The sequence below is a fragment of the Rattus norvegicus genome, chromosome 18 (genome assembly GCF_036323735.1).
Source record: "Rattus norvegicus strain BN/NHsdMcwi chromosome 18, GRCr8, whole genome shotgun sequence".
NCBI lineage: Eukaryota > Metazoa > Chordata > Mammalia > Rodentia > Muridae > Rattus > Rattus norvegicus.
In genome coordinates, this window is record NC_086036.1 from 168189 (window position 1) to 187633 (window position 19445).

Sequence of the window (19445 nt, forward strand, 5' to 3'; positions counted from 1 at the left end):
TATCAATATCAGTTATTGGTATCACTTATCGATATCAGTTATCGATATCTATAATCTATATTAGTCATCGATATTAGTTTTGATATCAGTTATTGATAGCTGTTATTAGTATAAGTTATTGGTATTAGTTATGTACATTACTTATCGATGTTAGTTATTGATATTCATTATCTATATTAGTTATTGATATTAGTTACCGATACTGATTATTGACATCCATTATCAAAATTATTGATAGCTGTCATTGGTATTAGTTATGGATATTCGTTATCTATATTAGTTATTGATATTAGTTATCAATAGCAGTTATTGATAGCAGTTATTGGTATTAGTCATCAGTATTAATTATGAATATTGCTTATAAATACGACTTATCAATATTAGTTATAGGTATTAGTTATAGATATCAGTTATTGATATTAGTTATCGATATTGGTTATCGATATTAGTTATTGATATTAGTTACTGATAACAGTTATAGTAGCTGTCAATATCAGTTATCGGTAGCAGTTATTGGTATTAGTTATTGGTATTAATTATGGATATTAATTATAGATATTACTTATTGATATTATCAATATTAGTTATCAATAACAGTTATTGCTATTAGTTACTGGTAGCATTTATAGATAGTAGTTACCAATATTCATTATTAATATTCATTATCTATATTAGTTATGGATGTTATTGATGTTAGCTATCGATATTAGTTGTTGATATTAGCTATCAATATTAGTTATTGATATTAGTTATTGATATCAGTTACTGATACTAGTTATTGGTATTGGTTGTGGACATTAGTTATCGATATTAGTTATCCATATTATCCTTTCGCCGACAACTGTGATCATTTCATGCTTCTTTTGCCCACTCCGTCACATTCAGGCAGACGGGTTTGATCCGTGGCTTTGGTCATGGCAAAGTATTCTAATGAGGAACAAATTGCTTAGACATGATTGTGATTGTGATATCGACAACCAAGGCACACACACGTGAACAGATACGATATTTCTTCCAAATTTTATCCGTGTGTTTGTGCCCAAGGCTGCCGTGTACACCTCTGTATAGGATCCGTATGTTTAGTGTCGCACATTCCAATGCAACCATTCCGTTTATTCCTGTGAACATTTACCCATTGTCTTCTTTTTTTTTAAACAGAATTAACTCCATGGTGAAAATATCTGAGTTACGAACACATGTGTGCACATATGTGCTGTTTTCTTATACATATTATTTCCAACCGTTATATTCTTTTTTATTTCACATTTTTTCAATTTATCCTTTTTTTTCACTTTTACTAAATCAGGTTTTTCTTATTTACATTTCAAATGTTATCCCATTTCCAGTTTTCTGTATGTCTTCTTATATTTTTTCTCTGTACTTTTCTCATTTTTTATTTATATATTTATTTTTCCCCATTTTTTGTAAATCAGGGATTTCTTACTTACATTTCAAACATTATTCCCTTTCCTGTCCATCAGCCCCATCCCCTCCCCTTCTATATGGGTGTCCCTCTCCATCCACTTCCTTCCTGCCCCCCCCCCACATTCCCCTGCACTGGGGGTCTAGCCTTGGCAGGACCAAGGGCTTCCCCTACCACTGGTACCCACTAGGCTATCCTCTGCTACGTAGTATGCAGTCGGAGCTCTGGGTCAGTCCATGTGTGCCCTTTGGGTAGTGGTTTAGTCCCTGGGAGCACCAATTACCTTCTCTATGCCAGGCATGATAGAGAGTGGCGACATAAAGATAACAGTACCCACTCAGCATGGCAGGTCAGTGCCACAGGACTTGCCTGCCACATATACATTCCCGGATCAAGTTTTGAAAAACAGATAGAAGCCTCGAACCTGCCTTTCATATAGAGACAGACAAAGTCTTTGTGTGACGTGACCCCCACCGATGGGGTCGGGGAGATCGCTGATGGGGTCAGGGAGAGCACCAATGGGGTCAGGGTCAGGGTTTAGTTTAGGGTTAGGGCTTAGGGTCAGGGCTAGGGCTTGAGTCAGGGTCAGAGTCAGGATCAGGGTCAGGCTTAGGGCTTAGGGTCAGGGTTAGGGCTTAGGGTTAGGGTCAGGGTCAGAGTCAGAGTCAGGGTTAGATGCAGAGACACAATTGTCGCATAGTTGAACGTTCCACATGTTTTTGTCATGTTTATCATTCTACCGTGTGTTTGTACTTGTGTGGGCACCCGTGCTGTAGCGCAAGGTCAGAGGTTAAAGGGCAACTATGAGACACGTTCCTTTTCCCCTACGACGTGGATTCTAAGGATCGCATTGAGGTCGTCAGACAGCTCTACCCGCTGAGCCCTCTTCCGCGGCCTTGCGACTGGCCATGCGCAGGGCACGCCGGCGGCAACGCCACGGTGACCCTTACCTAGCATCAGTGAACCCATGTCGGGGATTTAACCGCGTCACCCGTGCATAACAGGACAGACTTCTCTGCCGTGTCTTCGTCCATCTGGAAGTGGGCGAGAACCTCCAATGTGAAACAGACTTGGGGAATGCGGCTATGTGTGACTGGTTTTACCCTTTCTCATTCCCAGGTGTGTGGGTGCTGGGGTGCCACAACCCGGACTTCCGGGAGAGCGGGATGACCGCACTGCTGAAGGTTTCCAGTTGTGACGAGGGCGTGAGTGATTACTACGGAGAGACCTATGAGGGCGTTCTGGCCCCGTTGGCCAATGACAACGCCGTGGACCCCAGGAGCTTCTCCCAGAATTCAAATCATCTGCACAGCAGGAAAAAGAAAAGCAACACGCCGATGCGCTTCCCACTGAGCCATCCTACCCAGCATGGCTCCTTTTGGTCGGACAGCCAGGGAGATGTCCATGACGCTGTTCATAGAGCCCATTCACCCGCTGCAGCACACAGCAATGAAGGCCCAGCCGAAGCAGCCCAGCTCGAGCCCAAACCCCATCCCGGTGAGAAAATGGCACTTCCTCCTTCTTGGTTAAGAGCAAAGAGAAGTCTGGTGACAACCATGGAAGCCAAGCGGAAGAAACTGGATCTCCAGGTCCAGGTTTCTGGTTTGCCCGACGACAGAACAACCGCAGTGGTTGCGCCGGACGATCCGATGGCGGCTTGTAAGAAGGCGGGTTCTTCAGGGTTTCCAGATGAATCGAGTCCTGCTGCATTGGGTAAGAAAATGTATCCCCGTATCAGGCCCCACGGACCTTTAAGCATCATTGAAGGAAACAGGGATTCCAACTCGTCGGACTCGACTTTAATGTATAGGCTGGGAAGTCCACCAGGAGACGCCACATCATGGACGGAGAACCGCAGAGGACTTGGCGAGAAGAGGTCTCACAGGGTCGCTTTCCTGGCCAGAGGTAACACTTTACTCAGCGACGTTGATGAAAAATCGCATGCCCCCGGCCCAACATCAGTTGGGAACAGCACAGCAGCTGTGCAGGACACCATATTAGAGATCTGCAGTGAGATTCTCGAGGTCACACCTCCGATTCATGACAGGATACTTTCAGACAAAAGTGCTACATATTTGAGACCGCACCGTACGCCCGACAGAATCACCTCGACGGAAAGGAAAGACATACGTCACAAAAAAGATGGAGATCTTGTTCCGCAGGATGCAGATGACACAAGCGCACCATTCTCGGAGGCGCCTTTCCTGTCAGAATCCACAGATTGGTTAAAAGAGGCCAATGGGGATAACTCCGCAAAACCTGAGCAAGAACCCAGTCCAGAGCAATTAGTGTATTTAATGTATATAAAGTGTATGGAAAATCAGAGTTTCTCGTCAGAGAAGAATAAAATGATAGCAGGGCAAGGTGGATTTACCAAGAACACAGGACTTGAAGACACGGTTTTTCCCAGAAAGACGAGTGTGTTTCTCACCACTGTGGCTAAGCGGCAAGAAAGTGGGAGGCACAACCAAGAAAACATTCCTCAGGCAGTGACAGAGAAGGAAGCGCCAATCGAAGAGAAGGGAGCTCTGCCCCAGGTGCACATAGCGACTGGCTCTAAGAACTTCCCGAGAGACATGTTTGTACTCGGTACTGGGCAAAATATAAATCTCCACGAAGAGACATATGTACCAGTTCACAAAAACGTCCCATGGACAAGAAACCCAACAGACACAAGACAGATTCCCATGGTTCATTTCTTTAAGAAAAGGAAGGAGGAGGAAACCAATTCAGGAGGCTTGGTAAATAAAACGAGAGAAACGGTGAGAAACTACCCAAGCCAGAAGAATAGCGTTGCTCGACGTAGGGAACAGGCTTCGGGACGAATCAAAGCATCCGCTCGTTGGCTTCCAGACGTAAACCGTTCAATCCAGAGTCTCCTTAAACAGATTGACCACCGCAAGGAAAGGAAAAAGTTCATTATAGAATCTCGCTCCGCAGATTCTTCTGGGACTAAAAGTCCCACTCAGACCAATCATTCTCCCTCACACGTTGTGAAAATGTCAGCATTCCCACCGAGAGACATCCGAAGGATCGAGTCGCGAGACAGTTCTCAGGTCTGGGTGTCGTCCTATGCTTACGACTTTGAGACAGGAAGTTCTAGAATTCGAGAGAGCAGTCCTTTCCTGAATGAAACTGAAACGGATAACCCTTCTCTCGCCGTGCCACCGCGGGAGAGGTTCGTGCGTCGAGGAAGGTTCGCCTCCCCAGAAAAAGTGAACACACACTCAGCGCCGTGTGACAAACCCGAAAATGTTGTCTCCTCGGAACCAGTGTCGCCTGGCGAAGCTGTCACAGTCGCACTCCCTCCTCACGTCTCCACTCAGGAGGAGGAACCTTTGCCTGCAGGAAGTAGCTGTGAGCGTCGCGGACATGTGGATCTCTTTCTCGAGATCTCTCTCCAGAGAACACGGGGGCCCGTTGAACGGAGTAGAGGAAGGAGGTCTGGGGGAGACACGGAAGGTCACACAGAGAACCCCGGAAAGACTCCCTCCCCACTGCCACAGATGCCGAAAGATCAGCGTGGGTCTGAAGCGGGGTACCCGAAAATCTGCCGCTGGAGAGACGGCACTGTTTTGCCCCCGAGGCCTCACAACCTTTCCCTAGGAGCAAAGAAAAAACCAAATCTGCCCCGAAGAGAAGCCACTCGGGTGGAGCAAGGCGAGGCTCCGAGCCTGGTCTCTCCAGAGCCCCTGGTGCTGAGACGACGTCCAAGGGAAGCTAGCACCCTTCTGCCAGGAGGAGAGATGCGAGAGGACGACGGTGATGGTGTCACGGCGGAGTACGACGACGACGATGACGTCATGGCAGAGTATGACGACGATGCTGTCACGGTGGACACGCCCGAGGATTTCGACATCTATGGCGAGGAGGCAGGGCAGGGACCCCGCGGCTTTCAGCAGAAAACGCGGCACTATTTCATCGCGGCCGTGGAGGAGCTTTGGGACTACGGGGTGCGTGTGTCGCCTGGAGCTCTGGGAGACAGGTTTGTGTTGTTGTTTGTTGTTGTCGCTTTTTATTACACTGTTGTTTGTTGTCATCGCTTTTTATTGCGTTGTTTGTTGTGATCGCTTTTTTTTCCCATCTTTATTAACTTGAGTATTTCTTATTTACATTTCAATTGTTACTCCCTTTTCCTGTTTCCGGGCCAGTACTCCCCTCCCCCCCTCTTCTGTATGGGTGTTCCCCTCCCCATCCTCCCCCCATTACCACCCTCCCCCCGAACAATCACTTCACTGGGGGTTCAGTCTTAGCAGGACCCAGGGCTTCCCCTTCCACTGGTGCTCTTACTAGGCTATTCATTGCTACCTATGAGGTTGGAGTCCAGGGTCAGTCCATGTATAGTCTTTGGGTAGTGGCTTAGTCCCTGGAAGCTCTGGTTGGTTGGCATTGTTGTTCATATGGGGTCTCAAGCCCCTTCAAGCTCTTTCAGGCCTTTCCAAGATTCCTTTAACGGGGGTCCCATTCTCAGTTCAGTGGTTTGCTGCTGGCACGCCTATGTATTTGCTGTATTCTGGCTGTGTCTCTCAGGAGAGAGAGATCTACATCCGGTTCCTGTGAGCCTGCACTTCTTTGCTTCATCCATCTTATCTAATTGGATGGCTGTATATGTATGGGCCATATGTGGGGCAGGCTCTGAATGGGTGTTCCTTCTGCCTCTGTTCTAAACTTTGCCTCCCTATTCCCTCCCAAGGGTATTCTTGTTCCCCTTTTAAAGAAGGAGTGAAGCATTCACATTTTGGTCATCCTTCTTGAGTTTCATGTGTTCTGTGCATCTAGGGTAACTCAAGCATTTGGGCTAATAGCCACTTATCAATGAGTGCATACCATGTGTGTTTCTCTGTGATTGGGTTACCTCACTCAGGATGATATGTTCCAGTTCCATCCATTTGCCTATGAATTTCATAAAGCCATTGTTTTTGATAGCTGAGTAATATTCCATTGTGTAGATGTACCACATTTTCTGTATCCATTCCTCTGTTGAAGGGCATCTGGGTTCTTTCCAGCTTCTGGCTATTATAAATAAGGCTGCTATGAACATAGTGGAGCATGTGGCTTTGTTATGTCGGGGCATCTTTTGGGTATATACCCAAGAGAGGTATAGCTGGGTCCACAGGTAGTTCAATGTCCAATTTTCTGAGGAATTTCCAGAATGGTTGTACAAGTCTGCACTCCCACCAACAATGGAGGAGTGTTCTTCTTTCTCCACATCCTCGCCAGCATTTGCTGTCACCTGAGTTTTTGATCTTAGCCATTCTCACTGGTGTGAGGCGAAATCTCAGGGTTGTTTTGATTTGCATTTCCCTTATGACTAAAGATGTTGAACATTTCTCTAGGTGTTTCTCAGTCATTCGGCATTCCTCAGCTGTGAATTCTTTGTTTAGCTCTGAACCCCATCTTTTAATAGGGTTATTTGTCTCCTTGCGTTCTAAATTCTTGAGTTCTTTGTATATTTTGGATATAAGCCCTCTATCAATTGTAGGATTGGTAAAGATCTTTTTCCAATCTGTTGGTTGTCATTTTGTCCTAACAACAGTGTCCTTTGCCTTCCAGAAACTTTGCAGTTTTATGAGATCCCATTTGTCAATTCTTGATCTTAGAGCATAAGCCATTGGTGTTTTGTTCAGGAAATTTTCTCCAGTGCCCATGTGTTCAAGATTCTTCCCCACTTTTTGTTCTATTAGTTTGAGTGTATCTGGTTGATGTGGAGGTCCTTGATCCACTTGGACTTAAGCTTTGTATAGGGTGATAAGAATAGATTGATCTGGGTGATCTGCATTCTTCTACATGCTGACCTCAAGTTGAACCAGCACCATTTGCTGAAAATGCTATCTTTTTTCCATTGGATGGTTTTGGCTCCTTTGTCAAAATTCAAGTGACCATAGGTGTGTGGGTTCATTTCTGGGTCTTCAATTCTATTCCACTGGTTCATCTATCTGTCTCTGCACCAATACCATGCAGTTTTTATCTTGTGATCGCTTTTTATTGCGTTTATTCCCTTTACAACCCCATGTCAGCCCTTCCTCTGCCCCACCCCGTGTCTCCCTCACAGATTTCCACCCCCATGCTCCCCTCCCCTTTTTAAAAAGTGAAGCCCTCCTCTGGGTGTCAGAACCCCCATCTGCCCCACCCATCCCATCCCCCATCTTCCCCAGCCCCCACCTGTCCCTTCTGCCCCAACCATCCCACCCCCATCCACCCCAACCCCCATCTACCCCATCTGTCCCAACCCCTATGTGCTCCCTGCTCCATCCGCCCCAAGCCCCCTTTGCCCCACCCATCCTACTCCCCACTTTTGCACATCAAGTTACTTCAAGGCTAGTCCCAAACGAAGGCCAAACCTCTCATCAGCCACACATGTGCAGAGGTCCAGCCTGTGCTCACGCCTTGGCTCAGAGGATAGCGTCCTCTATCTGTGTCCCTGCGTGTCATGTAGACAGAACACATTTTGGGTTGAAGGTTTTGTGTGTGCATGTGTGTGTGTATGAGTATGTGTGTATGAGTGTGTGCATGTGTGTGTGCATGTGTGTTTGTGCGAGTGTGTGTGTGAGTGTGCATATGAGTGTGAGTATGTGTCACCCAAACCAAAACCTACAACTCTCTCGTCTCCTCGCCTCTCTCTCCCTCCTCCCTTGCCATAGTCACTGACGCTGCCGCCATCATCGATTTATGCTGCACTAGAAATGTGACCCCGAGACCCCTTGCGCGTTGGCCAGCGCTGCTCACTGAGCCGCACGCCCCACTCCTGAGAATCCCCTTTCGTCTCCGTCCCTCTCCTGCCCGCGCAGTCACATTCGCTGTGAATCTCGGACCCTGCCCAAGTGTGACCTCACACACGGGGGGAAGAAAAGCATGAGGCGCTGTTCTTTGCGGGTCCGAAAAACACAGATTTTTCTCTCCAGGGCGTGGAGTGGGGACGCAGCTCGGTTCCGGAAAGTGGTTTTCCGTGAGTTCACGGACGGGTCGTTCACGCAGCGTGTGCACCGTGGGGAGCTGGACGCACACCTGGGGCTATTGGGGCCATACATACGGGCGGAAGTGGAGGACAACATCGTGGTGAGTCGCGGACGCGCTGGTCACGGACATGATTCTATATGTTCAGTCGCCTCCTGGTTGTGGGAATGACATATGTGCGTGGGAATGACGTACGTGCGTGTGTAGGGTGGAAGTAGGAGTCATGTTGTCCAGGCCGGCGTGTCTCAACCTGTAGGTGAGGATGCCTTTGGGTGATCACGTGACCCACATGTCAGGTATCCTATACATCGGCTATTTACATTAACTTCTGCCCAGTACCGCGGGTCGGCACAACGTGAGGGTCGCGGTATCAGGAAGTGCAAACCGTGTGCAACCGAGTCCGTGTGTCCGTGCGACCCTGTCCATGTGTCCTTTTGAACGATGCCCATCTCCTAACCCGCCTCCCTCTGAGCGTTTAAGGATTTTTCACGTTGTGAACTCGGAATTTGAATTAAATTTAAAGCGAATGAATGAATTTTCCTGGTAACTTTCTCCTCTAAGTCTGCATTTTTTCTCCTTAGGTTTTTATCACTCTGATAAAAATTACTCGTCTGCGTCTTTACCCAGGTGACCTTCCGGAACCAGGCCTCCCGCCCCTACTCCTTCTACTCCAGCCTCGTGTCCTACCCGGAAGCCGACGGTGGAGCTGCACCAAGGAGCAACTTTGTGCGGCCCAACGAGACCAAAACTTACTTCTGGAGAGTCCGGCCCCACATGGCGCCCACGGACGGCGAGTTTGACTGCAAGGCCTGGGCCTATTTCTCCGACGTGGACCTCGTAAGCTGCGGGCTACGGGGGTGTCCGGGCGGGGTAGGGGGGCGACCTCTTGATGCGCGTGGGGATTTCGCCGGTGCTCGCGTGTGCGCGCCGTATGCAATCCCGACGCACACATGAGAGACCCGGGGGAGACTTCAGGTTCCCTGGGACTGGAGTCAAAAAATAGTCGTGAGCCGCCATGCGGGTACTGGGAATGAGACAGATAATTCTGGAAGAGCAGCCAGCGATCCTGACCATTTGGCTACCCTTTCCAGGCTGGTTTTTACGTCCTGACCACTGGGCTAAAAGTCTCAGTGTTCACGCTCAGCACAGCGGGACGTTTTAGGCCAGGGCGTTGGCGTCACTGTTCTGTGTCAGAAATGTCGCTCTGGAATGTTCTAGGGAGAATGAATAGTGCAATTGATGCACCGAGAGGACTTTAATGCAATCAATACAACTAATACAGTTATTACAATTAATTAATGAAATTAACGCGATGGATACAATTGTTACAATTAATTAGTGCAATTAATGCGATCGATACGATTAATGCAATTACTGCGATTGATAAAATTAATTATTGCGATTAATGCACATGAGAGACAATTAATGCGATCACTGTGATCGATGTGATCGATGGAACGCGGCTGGCCAACGCACACAAGCGGACGCTGATGCAGCTGCCGCGTCACTCTAGGAGCGAGACCTGCACTCGGGGCTGATTGGGCCACTGCTCGTGTGCCACGCCTCCACCCTGCACCCCTCGCACGCGCGGCCGCTCGCAGTGCAGGAGTTCGCGCTGCTCTTCGCGGTGTTCGATGAGACCAAGAGCTGGTACTGCGCTGAGAACCTGGACCGGAAGTGCAGGCCGCCCCGTGGCACCCCCGCGGGAGACCCCGCCTGGAGAGAAGAGTACCGCTTCCATGGTAAAGAAGAACGGTGTATACGTCATCCATACGTAAATATTACTCGTGTGCACGTCATCCATACGTAAATATTACTCAGCGTGATTACTCAGCGTGACTGTCATCCATACGTAAATATTACTCAGCGTGCATACGTCATCCATACGTAAATATTACTCAGCGTGCGCGTCATCCATAAGTAAATATTACTCAGCATGCACGTCGTCCATACATAAATATTACTCAGTGTGCATGTCATCCATACGTAAAGTGTTATTTTCTGGGGAGAGACAGGAAGTTGTCAGAGCCGAGGGTGATGACTTTCTGTGCATCACTTCCTCCTCAGCCGTGAATGGTTACGTCGCAGATGCTCTGCTTGGCCTGGTGATGGCGGAAGGTCGGAGGACGAGGTGGCATCTGCTCAGCATGGGCGACCCCGGGCACGCACAGTCCGTGCATTTCAGCGCGCACAGCGTCACCGTGCGGGACGGGGGCGAGCACAGGACGGCGGTGTGCAACCTGTACCCAGGTGCGCGCGGCTGTGAGCTATACCCTATATGTTCACGGGGGTCCACGTGATGCTGTGCTGTATACATTCTGTTCTCTATACATTCTGTGTTCTATACGTTCTGTGCTCTATACATTCTGTTCGCTACACGTTCTGTGCTCTATACCTTCTGTGCTCTATACCTTCTGTGCTCTATACCTTCTGTGCTCTATACATTCTGCTCTCTATACATTCTGTGTTTTATACATTCATGGGGACGCGCACTTTATCCCAGACACAGAGATAAATGAATCAGCAAACGAATGATGTAATTCCAGGAACATAAAGAATACTTGGAATCAATAATTCACACCGGGCAGTGCTTTCTTCACGAACCCCACAGTGTATGTGCAGCTGTCAACACTGATTGCTGGGGACTGGGGAGGTGGCTCAGTGGTTAGAGCGCCGACCGCTCTCCCAGAGGTCCAGAGTTCAATTCCCGGCGGCCACACAGTGGCTCAAAGCCGTGTGTCATGGGATCCGACGCCCTCTGCTGGCACGTGTGAAGATGGCGGCCATGAACTCACATAGAACAGGGAGAGCCTGACAGACGTTCACAGATGTGAACAACGCATGGAGGAAGCACTGATGACCTCATGGATTGACGCACACTTTCATGTCAGTTTCCACTTGTCCCTCTAAGTAGTGTGACTCCACCCCGTTTTCACTGAGTGCGTGTGTGTGCATGTGTGTGTCTCTGTGTGTGTGTCTGCGTGTGTCTGCGTGTTTGTGTCCATGCGTGTGTGTGTGTGTGCATGTGCGTATGTGTGCGTGTGTGTACCTGTGTCTGTGTGTGTCTATGTGTGCGTGCCTGTGTCTGTGTCATGTGTGCGTGTGCGTGTGTGTGTCCATGCGTGTGTGTGTGTGCATGTGCGTATGTGTGCGTGTGTGTACCTGTGTCTGTGTGTGTCTATGTGTGCGTACCTGTGTCTGTGTCATGTGTGCGTGTGCGTGTGTGTGTGTGCGCGCGCGCGCGCCCCGGAGAGGTTGGAGGTTTCCTGTCACGAGGGGTGAATGACCGGTGGGTTCAGACACCCGAAGACGGCATCGGACCCCGTCACATACTGTCGTGAGCCACCGCGTGGTCACCGGGAACCAAACTCGGGACCTCTGGGACAGCAGTCACCGCTCTAACCAGTGAGCCGCCCTCCCCAACCCCCCATCCTTACTTTTCCCAGGAAATAATCTTTGTTCCTTCCGGTCCCCCAAGGCGTGTTCACAACCGTGGAGATGTTGCCGTCCAGAGCGGGGATCTGGCGGGTGGAGAGCCTGGTGGGCGAGCACCTACAGGCTGGGATGAGCGCCCTCTTCCTGGTGTACAGCACGCGTGAGTAACCGGACTGGGAACTAACCATTTGGCCTCCTTCCCTACGGCTGCCGTCCTCCCTGACGCGGCCGCATTTGTCAAAGCAGACAATTGGTGTGGCCCTGGGGCGTGGGCGTGGCCCTACCAGAGTGGCTGTGGCCCTGTTGGAGTGGGTGTGTCCCTCTCAGAGCAGGAGAGACTAAGAGGTGGTTGTGTCTGTGCGTCCAGCTGACCCCGCGTCCATGTGGTTCCAGGCTGCCAGGTCCCGCTTGGCATGGCTTCCGGTTACATCCGGGACTCGCAGATCACGGCTTCCGGCTACCACGGTAAGCGTTGGGACCCCGAGTCTGGGATTCGCGTCCCGCCTGCCTCTCCTCTCGGGTGTCGGGGGTCGAACCTGTGTCCTCGAGCGGAGCGGAGTTAGTGGGGGGGAGCCTCGGCTCTGACCGTGGCCATCTTGGTTCCGACCACACCCATAGCCCCACCCCTGCCTGATGTCCTGCCCTTCTGCGGGAGGGGGCACTGCGGGTCCCCCCTCCCCACTGTGGGGAAACTCATCAACCCCTCCCCTCCCCCGCCCATCTCAGCCTTCCCTCCCCTCCCTCACCCATCTCATCCGCCCCCTATATGTGTATTACAATAATATAACGTATAGATTGAAAGTCACTGTAACAATATGGCCGCTCTCTCTCGCTCTCTCTCTCTCTCTCTCTCTCTCTCGCTCTCTCTCTCTCTCTCTCTCTCTCGCCCCTGCGGTGAAGGGCTGTGGACCCCGCAGCTCGCGAGGCTTCACAACGCGGGATCCGTGAATGCCTGGAGTGCCAAGGAGCCATTCGCGTGGATCAAGGTCAGGACGTATGGTGGGGGCGGCACCGCGTGTGCTGTGGGACAGCGCTTAACATATGCATAGGATGACGTGTTATAGCCGTGATCATGTTATGTCCATGATTATATGTTATAGTATGTAATAATATATGATATAGTGATCTATTAACACAGTATACCATATAACATATTATATAATGATTTTATAATATATTATATTCATAATTATATTGTTATATCCTTAACTATATATCATACTATATGATAGTACATTATCATATATTAATACAATATATTATATATTATTATCTATTAATACAATGTCATATTAATATAATAATATAATGTACTTTATTTTAATTATATTAAATTATATTCATGATTATGTTATATAGCATTATAATAGTATATAATAATCTATTAACACAGTATATCATATAACATTCATACAATGATATATGTTTTATTCATAATTATATCTGTAATGAATGACTCACATGTAACAGCGTGAAGGACGCAGACCCCTCCCACTTCCTGCTACTTGGAGTCCAGCCTCGGAACGCTTTCCATGACCACGGGTGGTGGTTACTGCAGGCTGAACCCCTGTAGATCAGTGGGTCACATGCTCAGCCACAGGGGTAGCTCCATTAGGAGGTGTGGCCTTATTGGAGGAATTGAGTCACTGTGGGGTGGGCTTTGAGGACATATGTGGTCAGACCATCACACATATGCCCCATGGTCTTTAACATACATTAAAATGCGTGTCCTTCTAATTGGCAGGTGGATCTCCTGGCGCCCATGATTCTTCACGGCATCGAGACGCAGGGCGCCCGACACAGACTTTCCAGCCTTTATGTGTCTCAGTTCATCATCATGTACAGCCTGGATGGGAAGCAGTGGCTGAGCTACCGAGGAAACTCCACGGGAAGCCTGATGGTATGTGATGGGTTCTCCCATGTAACAGGTTCTCCCACATAAAGGGTTCTCCCATGTAATGTGTTTTCCCATGTATCAGGTTCTCCCATGTATCGGGTTCTTCCATGTAATGTGTTCTCCCATGTAACAGGTTCTCCCATGTGACGTGTAATGTGTTCTCTCGTGTAATGTGTTCTCCCATGCAACGGGTTCTCCCGTGTGATGGGTTCTCCCGTGTTATGTGTTCTTCCATGTAACGGGTTCTCCCGTGTGCGTGTGCTTGGTTGGTGCTGTTGTGGGGTTGGTGCTGTGCTTTATGGGCTGGAGAGGTGGTTCAGTGGTTAGAGCACCGACTGCTCTCCCAGAGGTCCCGAGTTCAGTTCCCAGCAAGCACACAGCGACGCCCAGCCATGCGTCATGGGATGCGACGCCCTCTTCCAGTGCGTCCAGGACAGTGAGGTCATACATGTAAAATAAATGAATAAGTCTTCACATGTGCCGTGCCCTGCCTCCGCACAGGCTCCGTGTTTTTCGTCTGCGGAATTCATGAGGTGGTCATTTTTCACGGCCGTGTAGTACTCCACTGTACACATGTGTTTCCCGTGATCCCTCCCCATAGGTTTTCTTCGGCAACGTGGACGCGTCCACTGTGAGGCACAACCGCTTCGACCCCCCGATCGTTGCCCGCTACATCCGTGTGCACCCCACACATGCCAGCATCCGTACCGCCCTGCGCATGGAGCTGCTCGGCTGCGACCTTAACAGTGAGGAGGAAGTGAGGGGAGGAAGTGAGGGGGAAGTGAGGAGGAAGTGAGGAGGAAGTGAGGCGACAACCCGCCACTCTCGTCTCTCCGAGGCTGCAGCGCGCCCCTGGGCATGGAGAGTGGATGGATCTCGGACACGCAGGTCACTGCCTCGTCCCACCTCAGCACCACGTTCTCTGCTTGGCCGCCTGCGCTCGCTCGGCTTCACCTCCGGGGTGGGGCCAACGCCTGGCGACCCCAGGTGAGCGGCGCGCATTCACCCCACACCTGAGGAGGATGGGAAATGGGGAGATGCCCTTGTGTTTCCTATGTGTAAGCGCTGTCCACCGTGAAGCGCAGTGGTTAGCGCTGTGAACCGTGATCCGCCATGGTAAGTGCTGTCCACTGTGATGTGCAGTGGTAAGCGCTGTCCACCATGGTGCGCAGAGGTTAGCGCTGTTACGTGGTCACAAAGATGGTTGTGGGGTCCTCCCAGCCTCAGCAAACAGTCACGGAGGAGATTGTATTCGAATTTCTGCCCTCCAGGTGAATGATCCCACACAGTGGCTGCAGGTGGACTTGCAGAGGACTGTGAAAGTCACCGGCGTCGTCACCCAGGGTGCGCGGTCTCTCCTCACTGCCATGTTTGTGAAAAAGTTCCTCGTCTCCACCAGCCAAGATGGCCGCCACTGGACTCACGTCTTGCAAGACGGCAAGGTCAAGGTATTTCTCCTGGAAAGGGCGTGGTGCTCACAGTAACTCCGTCCTGTCACCAGGCCGGGCTAACCTGGACTCTGCAGCGTGCGTAGGCTAACCTGGACTGTGTAATGTTGGATCTTGACCATTCAATGCTTGTCATATCTCCCACTCTGTGACCTTACCCTGCTTGGGTTGTGGGGTCGTGGTTTCCCATCGACTTTGATATCAGGACTTGGTAGAACCGAGCGAGGGCCTAGGTGTGACCCGCACTGCACACGTGACCCCTCACCTCCCTCCACACGTGACCCCCTCACCTGCACCGTGGACACGCAACCTGACCCCCGTGGCAGCGCGGGTCTGTTACCCCTCCTCACGCCGCTCTTCCCGTGTTACCCCATCGCCCCCGGGGCATTAGGAGCCCAGAATGAACAGGGTGGAGTCTGAGCAGGGCGGGGTCTGAGCAGGGCGGAGGTGCACTTCCTGTTCCAGACCCAAAACTCACTTAGTGGAACCTGGGGGCATGGGCACTGGAAGCTCAAACTTTCCAAAAGGTCACGAGGGGCGATGGTGGGTGGGGCTAATCCTTCTCCACCCTCCACCCCCTGGACCCATGCATCCTGGGTATGGGGGAAATCGTACTGCCCTCTGATTGGTCACTGACCCACATTCTGCCCCAGCCATCCATGTTCCTGCCCCCCGCATTGGCGCCGTCACTGCGTCTACCCAGGGCCGATGACGGGACCACGGTGTGACCACTGAGTTCCATGACCGTGTGCCCATGGTCACACTCCTTGGGCTGTGAAATAAGTCCCTTCATGTGACGTAACAGTGCAGGATACCATGGAGGACATAGCCCAATGTGGACAGGTTGCTCAATGGTCATCTCACCAGGTGGCTCAGTGGTCATCTCACCAGGTGGCTCGGTGGTCATTTCACCAGGTAGCTCAGTGGTTATCTCAGGAATGGCGCCCAACCCGGGGCTCAGGGTTGGTCCCTGCCGTTGGCACATCTGGCTCTCGGCAGCAGCTGTGGCCAGGTCAGTCTTGGTGACCGGAAGTCCGTGTTGTTGAGCCACCGTCGCTGCCACCGTAGCTGCTCTGTCTGTGCCCACGGAGTCATGACCGGGATGGAGTCAGAGGCAGAGCCATGATGGGGGCGGGGTCAGAGGCAGAGCCACGACCCAGGCGGCGTCATCCCCTCGGCGGAAGTCGCCTTTTATAAGGGAACGCCCGGCGAGGCCATAGGTGCATCCCATGGCGTCCCATGTAACAGAGTGGAAACCAACAGGCATTCGAGCAGCTTCATGTAACTTGGTTGGGCCTTCGGGATCTGCCCGGTCACGTATGTGCTGCTTGCATGTGACAACACGCTGCTGCCGTGCGCATCCTACCTCACGAGTCTTGGGGTCCGATGGCATGCAGCCTCACATGCGTGTGTATCTGTACCCCAGCCTCACATGCATGTGTACAGGAAGCGCTTCATGTCCTCGCCACCCTGACTTAGATTTAAGGCGATTTCAGGCGAGGAGCGTGATGCATGGTGTGGTCTTTTATCAGATTTTTTTTTAATCGTGCATTTATTTTTCCCTTTATTTATAAGCGCCGTGCCACACTCCCCCATGTGTTGTGCAAAGCGGAAGTGACACATGCACTTGTGTGTTGCGCTAGTTGGTGACACACTCACTTGTGTGTTGTGGGGAGTAGAAGTGACTCCTGTGTCCTCCTGCAGGTTTTTCAGGGTAACCGGGATGCGTCCACGCCCATGGTGAACTCTCTGCACCCCCCGCGCTTCACTCGATACCTTCGGATTCACCCCCAAGTGTGGGAGCGGCAAATTGCTCTGCGGCTCGAGATCCTGGGGTGTGAGGCTCAGCAGCTGGACTGAGGTTGCCTTCGCACCTGCGCCTGTCACCCCTCCTCAGTTCGAGGGTTGTGTCACTGCTGTAAAGGGAAGCATGGCAGCGCATAAGCAGATGTGGCGCTGGAGGAGTGACCGCGATTCCACATCTGGACCCACGGGCAGCAGGAGGACAGAGACGCGCCACCACCATTTTATTTAAGACCATACATGATGTATAACCATATATGATCACACACGACCCCACTCTGATACTCTCCAAATTATTCATCCTGAATTTCCTGAAGACTTAACTTTCGACGTTCGGAGTGGAAGCCAGGAAGCGATGCACTAGGTTTTACACGTTCGGTGTATATGGTGTATATATGATGTATATTGTGCACGGCCAAAACCAAAAAAAAAAAATCCGTGATAGAATGAGAACTGGAAAAAATGATTCTTTTTATTCCTTCTCATCCATGAACTTCATTCACTCATTCATGGCCCCACTATATGTAGCCTTCCATGTTCTCTTTTCTTCATGTTATACTGTATCTAAATGTATGTTTGTTTACATATATAATATATAAAACTATATAACTATACATAGGTATATATAAGTATATATAAGTATATAACTATGTAACTATAATGCTATATATATAACTATAAGTATATATAACTACATAACTATATACATAACTATATATATAAACTCTATATAACTGTATATAACTAAGTATATATAACTATATATAAGTATATAAAACTATATATAACTATATGTAAATATGTATCATCAGCTAGATTATATATATGAGAGAAAACATATAGATCTTTTCTTTCTGACATTGCGTGACCTCATTTAATAACATACATTCTAAGGCTATTTATGTTCCTGAAAGTTTTATCTTCATTTAAACTTTAATTGAAAACCCGAAACACTGAAACTTTTAGGAAAAAAAGAAAAAGAAACCCACAGGATATATATATGTATATATATATATATATATGTATATATATATACATATATATATATATATATTTTCACCCTTGAATATATACATACCCTTGAAGATCTCAGTCTAGGCAGGAACTTTCAAATGGAGCATAAACTCGACAGGAACTGACCCCAAGTATCAACATGTGAAAAACATGCGCAGCAAGAGAAACGACCATCAGTTCACACTACGTCCAGAGGATAAGAGACAAATCTTTACCAGCTACACTTCACAAAAGGGCTAATTAATATGCAGGGGCTGGAGGGATGGCTCAGTGGTTAGAGCACCGGCCGTTCTCCCAGAGGTCCCTAGTTCAATTCCCAGTGACTGCACGGTGGCTCGCAACCCTCTGTCATGGGATCCGTGTCCACGCACATGGAGCAGTCTCTGCCCTGTCACGCACACAGAGTGCTACTATCTTCAATAAATGAATAATTCTTAAAAAGGGCTGATATCCAGGATTTACGAGAACTGCGGAAATTAAACACCAATGAGATTAAATTGTTAAGCCACAAATGGGCAAATGCACAGAACGTAGTCTTCTAAACAAACACACACAAAAATGAGCCACAAATGGTAAATAACTTTTTTAATGTCCGTAGCCATGGCCATAAGAGAAACACAAATCCAACCATTTTAAGACACCGCCTCACCCCAGTCATGCACATCTGATGGGAAAAGTCGGAGGTGATGCGGAGAGGAAGGAGCCTAGAATCACGGTTGGCGGTGGCATAAATTAATGCACCTGTCATGGGAATCAGTTTGGAATATTTTCAAAAATTAAAAAATAATACGGTAATGTGACCTGACTGTTTCACTCCTGGGCGTATACTCGGGAAACCCCACACCCTACCCTGAAAATACGTGTTCATCTCACTTAGTTCGCTACAGCAAAGAATTAGAACCAACGGGTAAATGTATAATAAAAATTTGGTCTATACGTACATGTCTGTAAGGGACGCTACTTAGCTCTAATGTTAACAGTCGATATTTCTATCAGAAAATAAAAACTTTAAAGTTACATTAAAGGGTTTTACCCCCCCCAATCCCTTGTGTTTCACTCGTTCCGTTACCGATTTCCTGCTGAAACAGAAAATACAACGGGAAATTTTATACAACCGACAAAGTTAGAGAATTTTTATTATTATTATTATTATTATTATTATTATTATTATTATTATTATTATTATTATTATTATTATTTCTGTAGTCGGAATATCAAGGAATCCTGAGAAAACAGCACTGTTGCACACATCGCAGTAGCCATGGCCATCAACTGAGCTGTCCGAGGATGCGTTCAAAACTTGCAGCCCGAAGATGATTTGAAAAAAAAAAATATATATATATAATATAATAAAAATAAGAGAAAAATTTGTCCTGGTCTCAGAAAAGGCAGAGGAAGAATGCGTTCGTTTCACGCTGGTGCTGGTTCAGGGATCCTGCTCGCCTCTTCATTTATCAGAGTCCACAACCAA

At 48.9% G+C, this 19445-nt stretch overlaps 1 protein-coding gene across 7 annotated transcripts in view; it reads left to right on the forward strand.

The window, feature by feature from the left end:
• F8 (coagulation factor VIII) overlaps positions 1–18998 on the forward strand; it is a 31950-nt gene extending 12952 nt beyond the window's left edge. The window contains exons 14-26 of one of the 7 annotated variants that reach the window (NM_183331.2): positions 2543–5408; positions 8326–8479; positions 9005–9214; positions 9891–10119; positions 10445–10627; positions 11856–11972; positions 12206–12277; positions 12713–12798; positions 13557–13712; positions 14311–14455; positions 14548–14696; positions 14981–15157; positions 16862–18495. In NM_183331.2, coding sequence (NP_899160.2) covers positions 2543–5408; positions 8326–8479; positions 9005–9214; positions 9891–10119; positions 10445–10627; positions 11856–11972; positions 12206–12277; positions 12713–12798; positions 13557–13712; positions 14311–14455; positions 14548–14696; positions 14981–15157; positions 16862–17017 — 4700 coding nt within the window. In that variant the 3' untranslated portion in view covers positions 17018–18495. Of the gene's footprint in view, positions 1–2542; positions 5409–8325; positions 8480–9004; positions 9215–9890; positions 10120–10444; positions 10628–11855; positions 11973–12179; positions 12278–12712; positions 12799–13556; positions 13713–14310; positions 14467–14547; positions 14697–14980; positions 15158–16861 lie in introns of those variants that run through there. The other 6 variants (XM_063277282.1, XM_063277283.1, XM_063277284.1 and 3 more) reach the window with 6 other exon arrangements.
• The last annotated feature ends 447 nt before the right edge of the window (positions 18999–19445 follow it).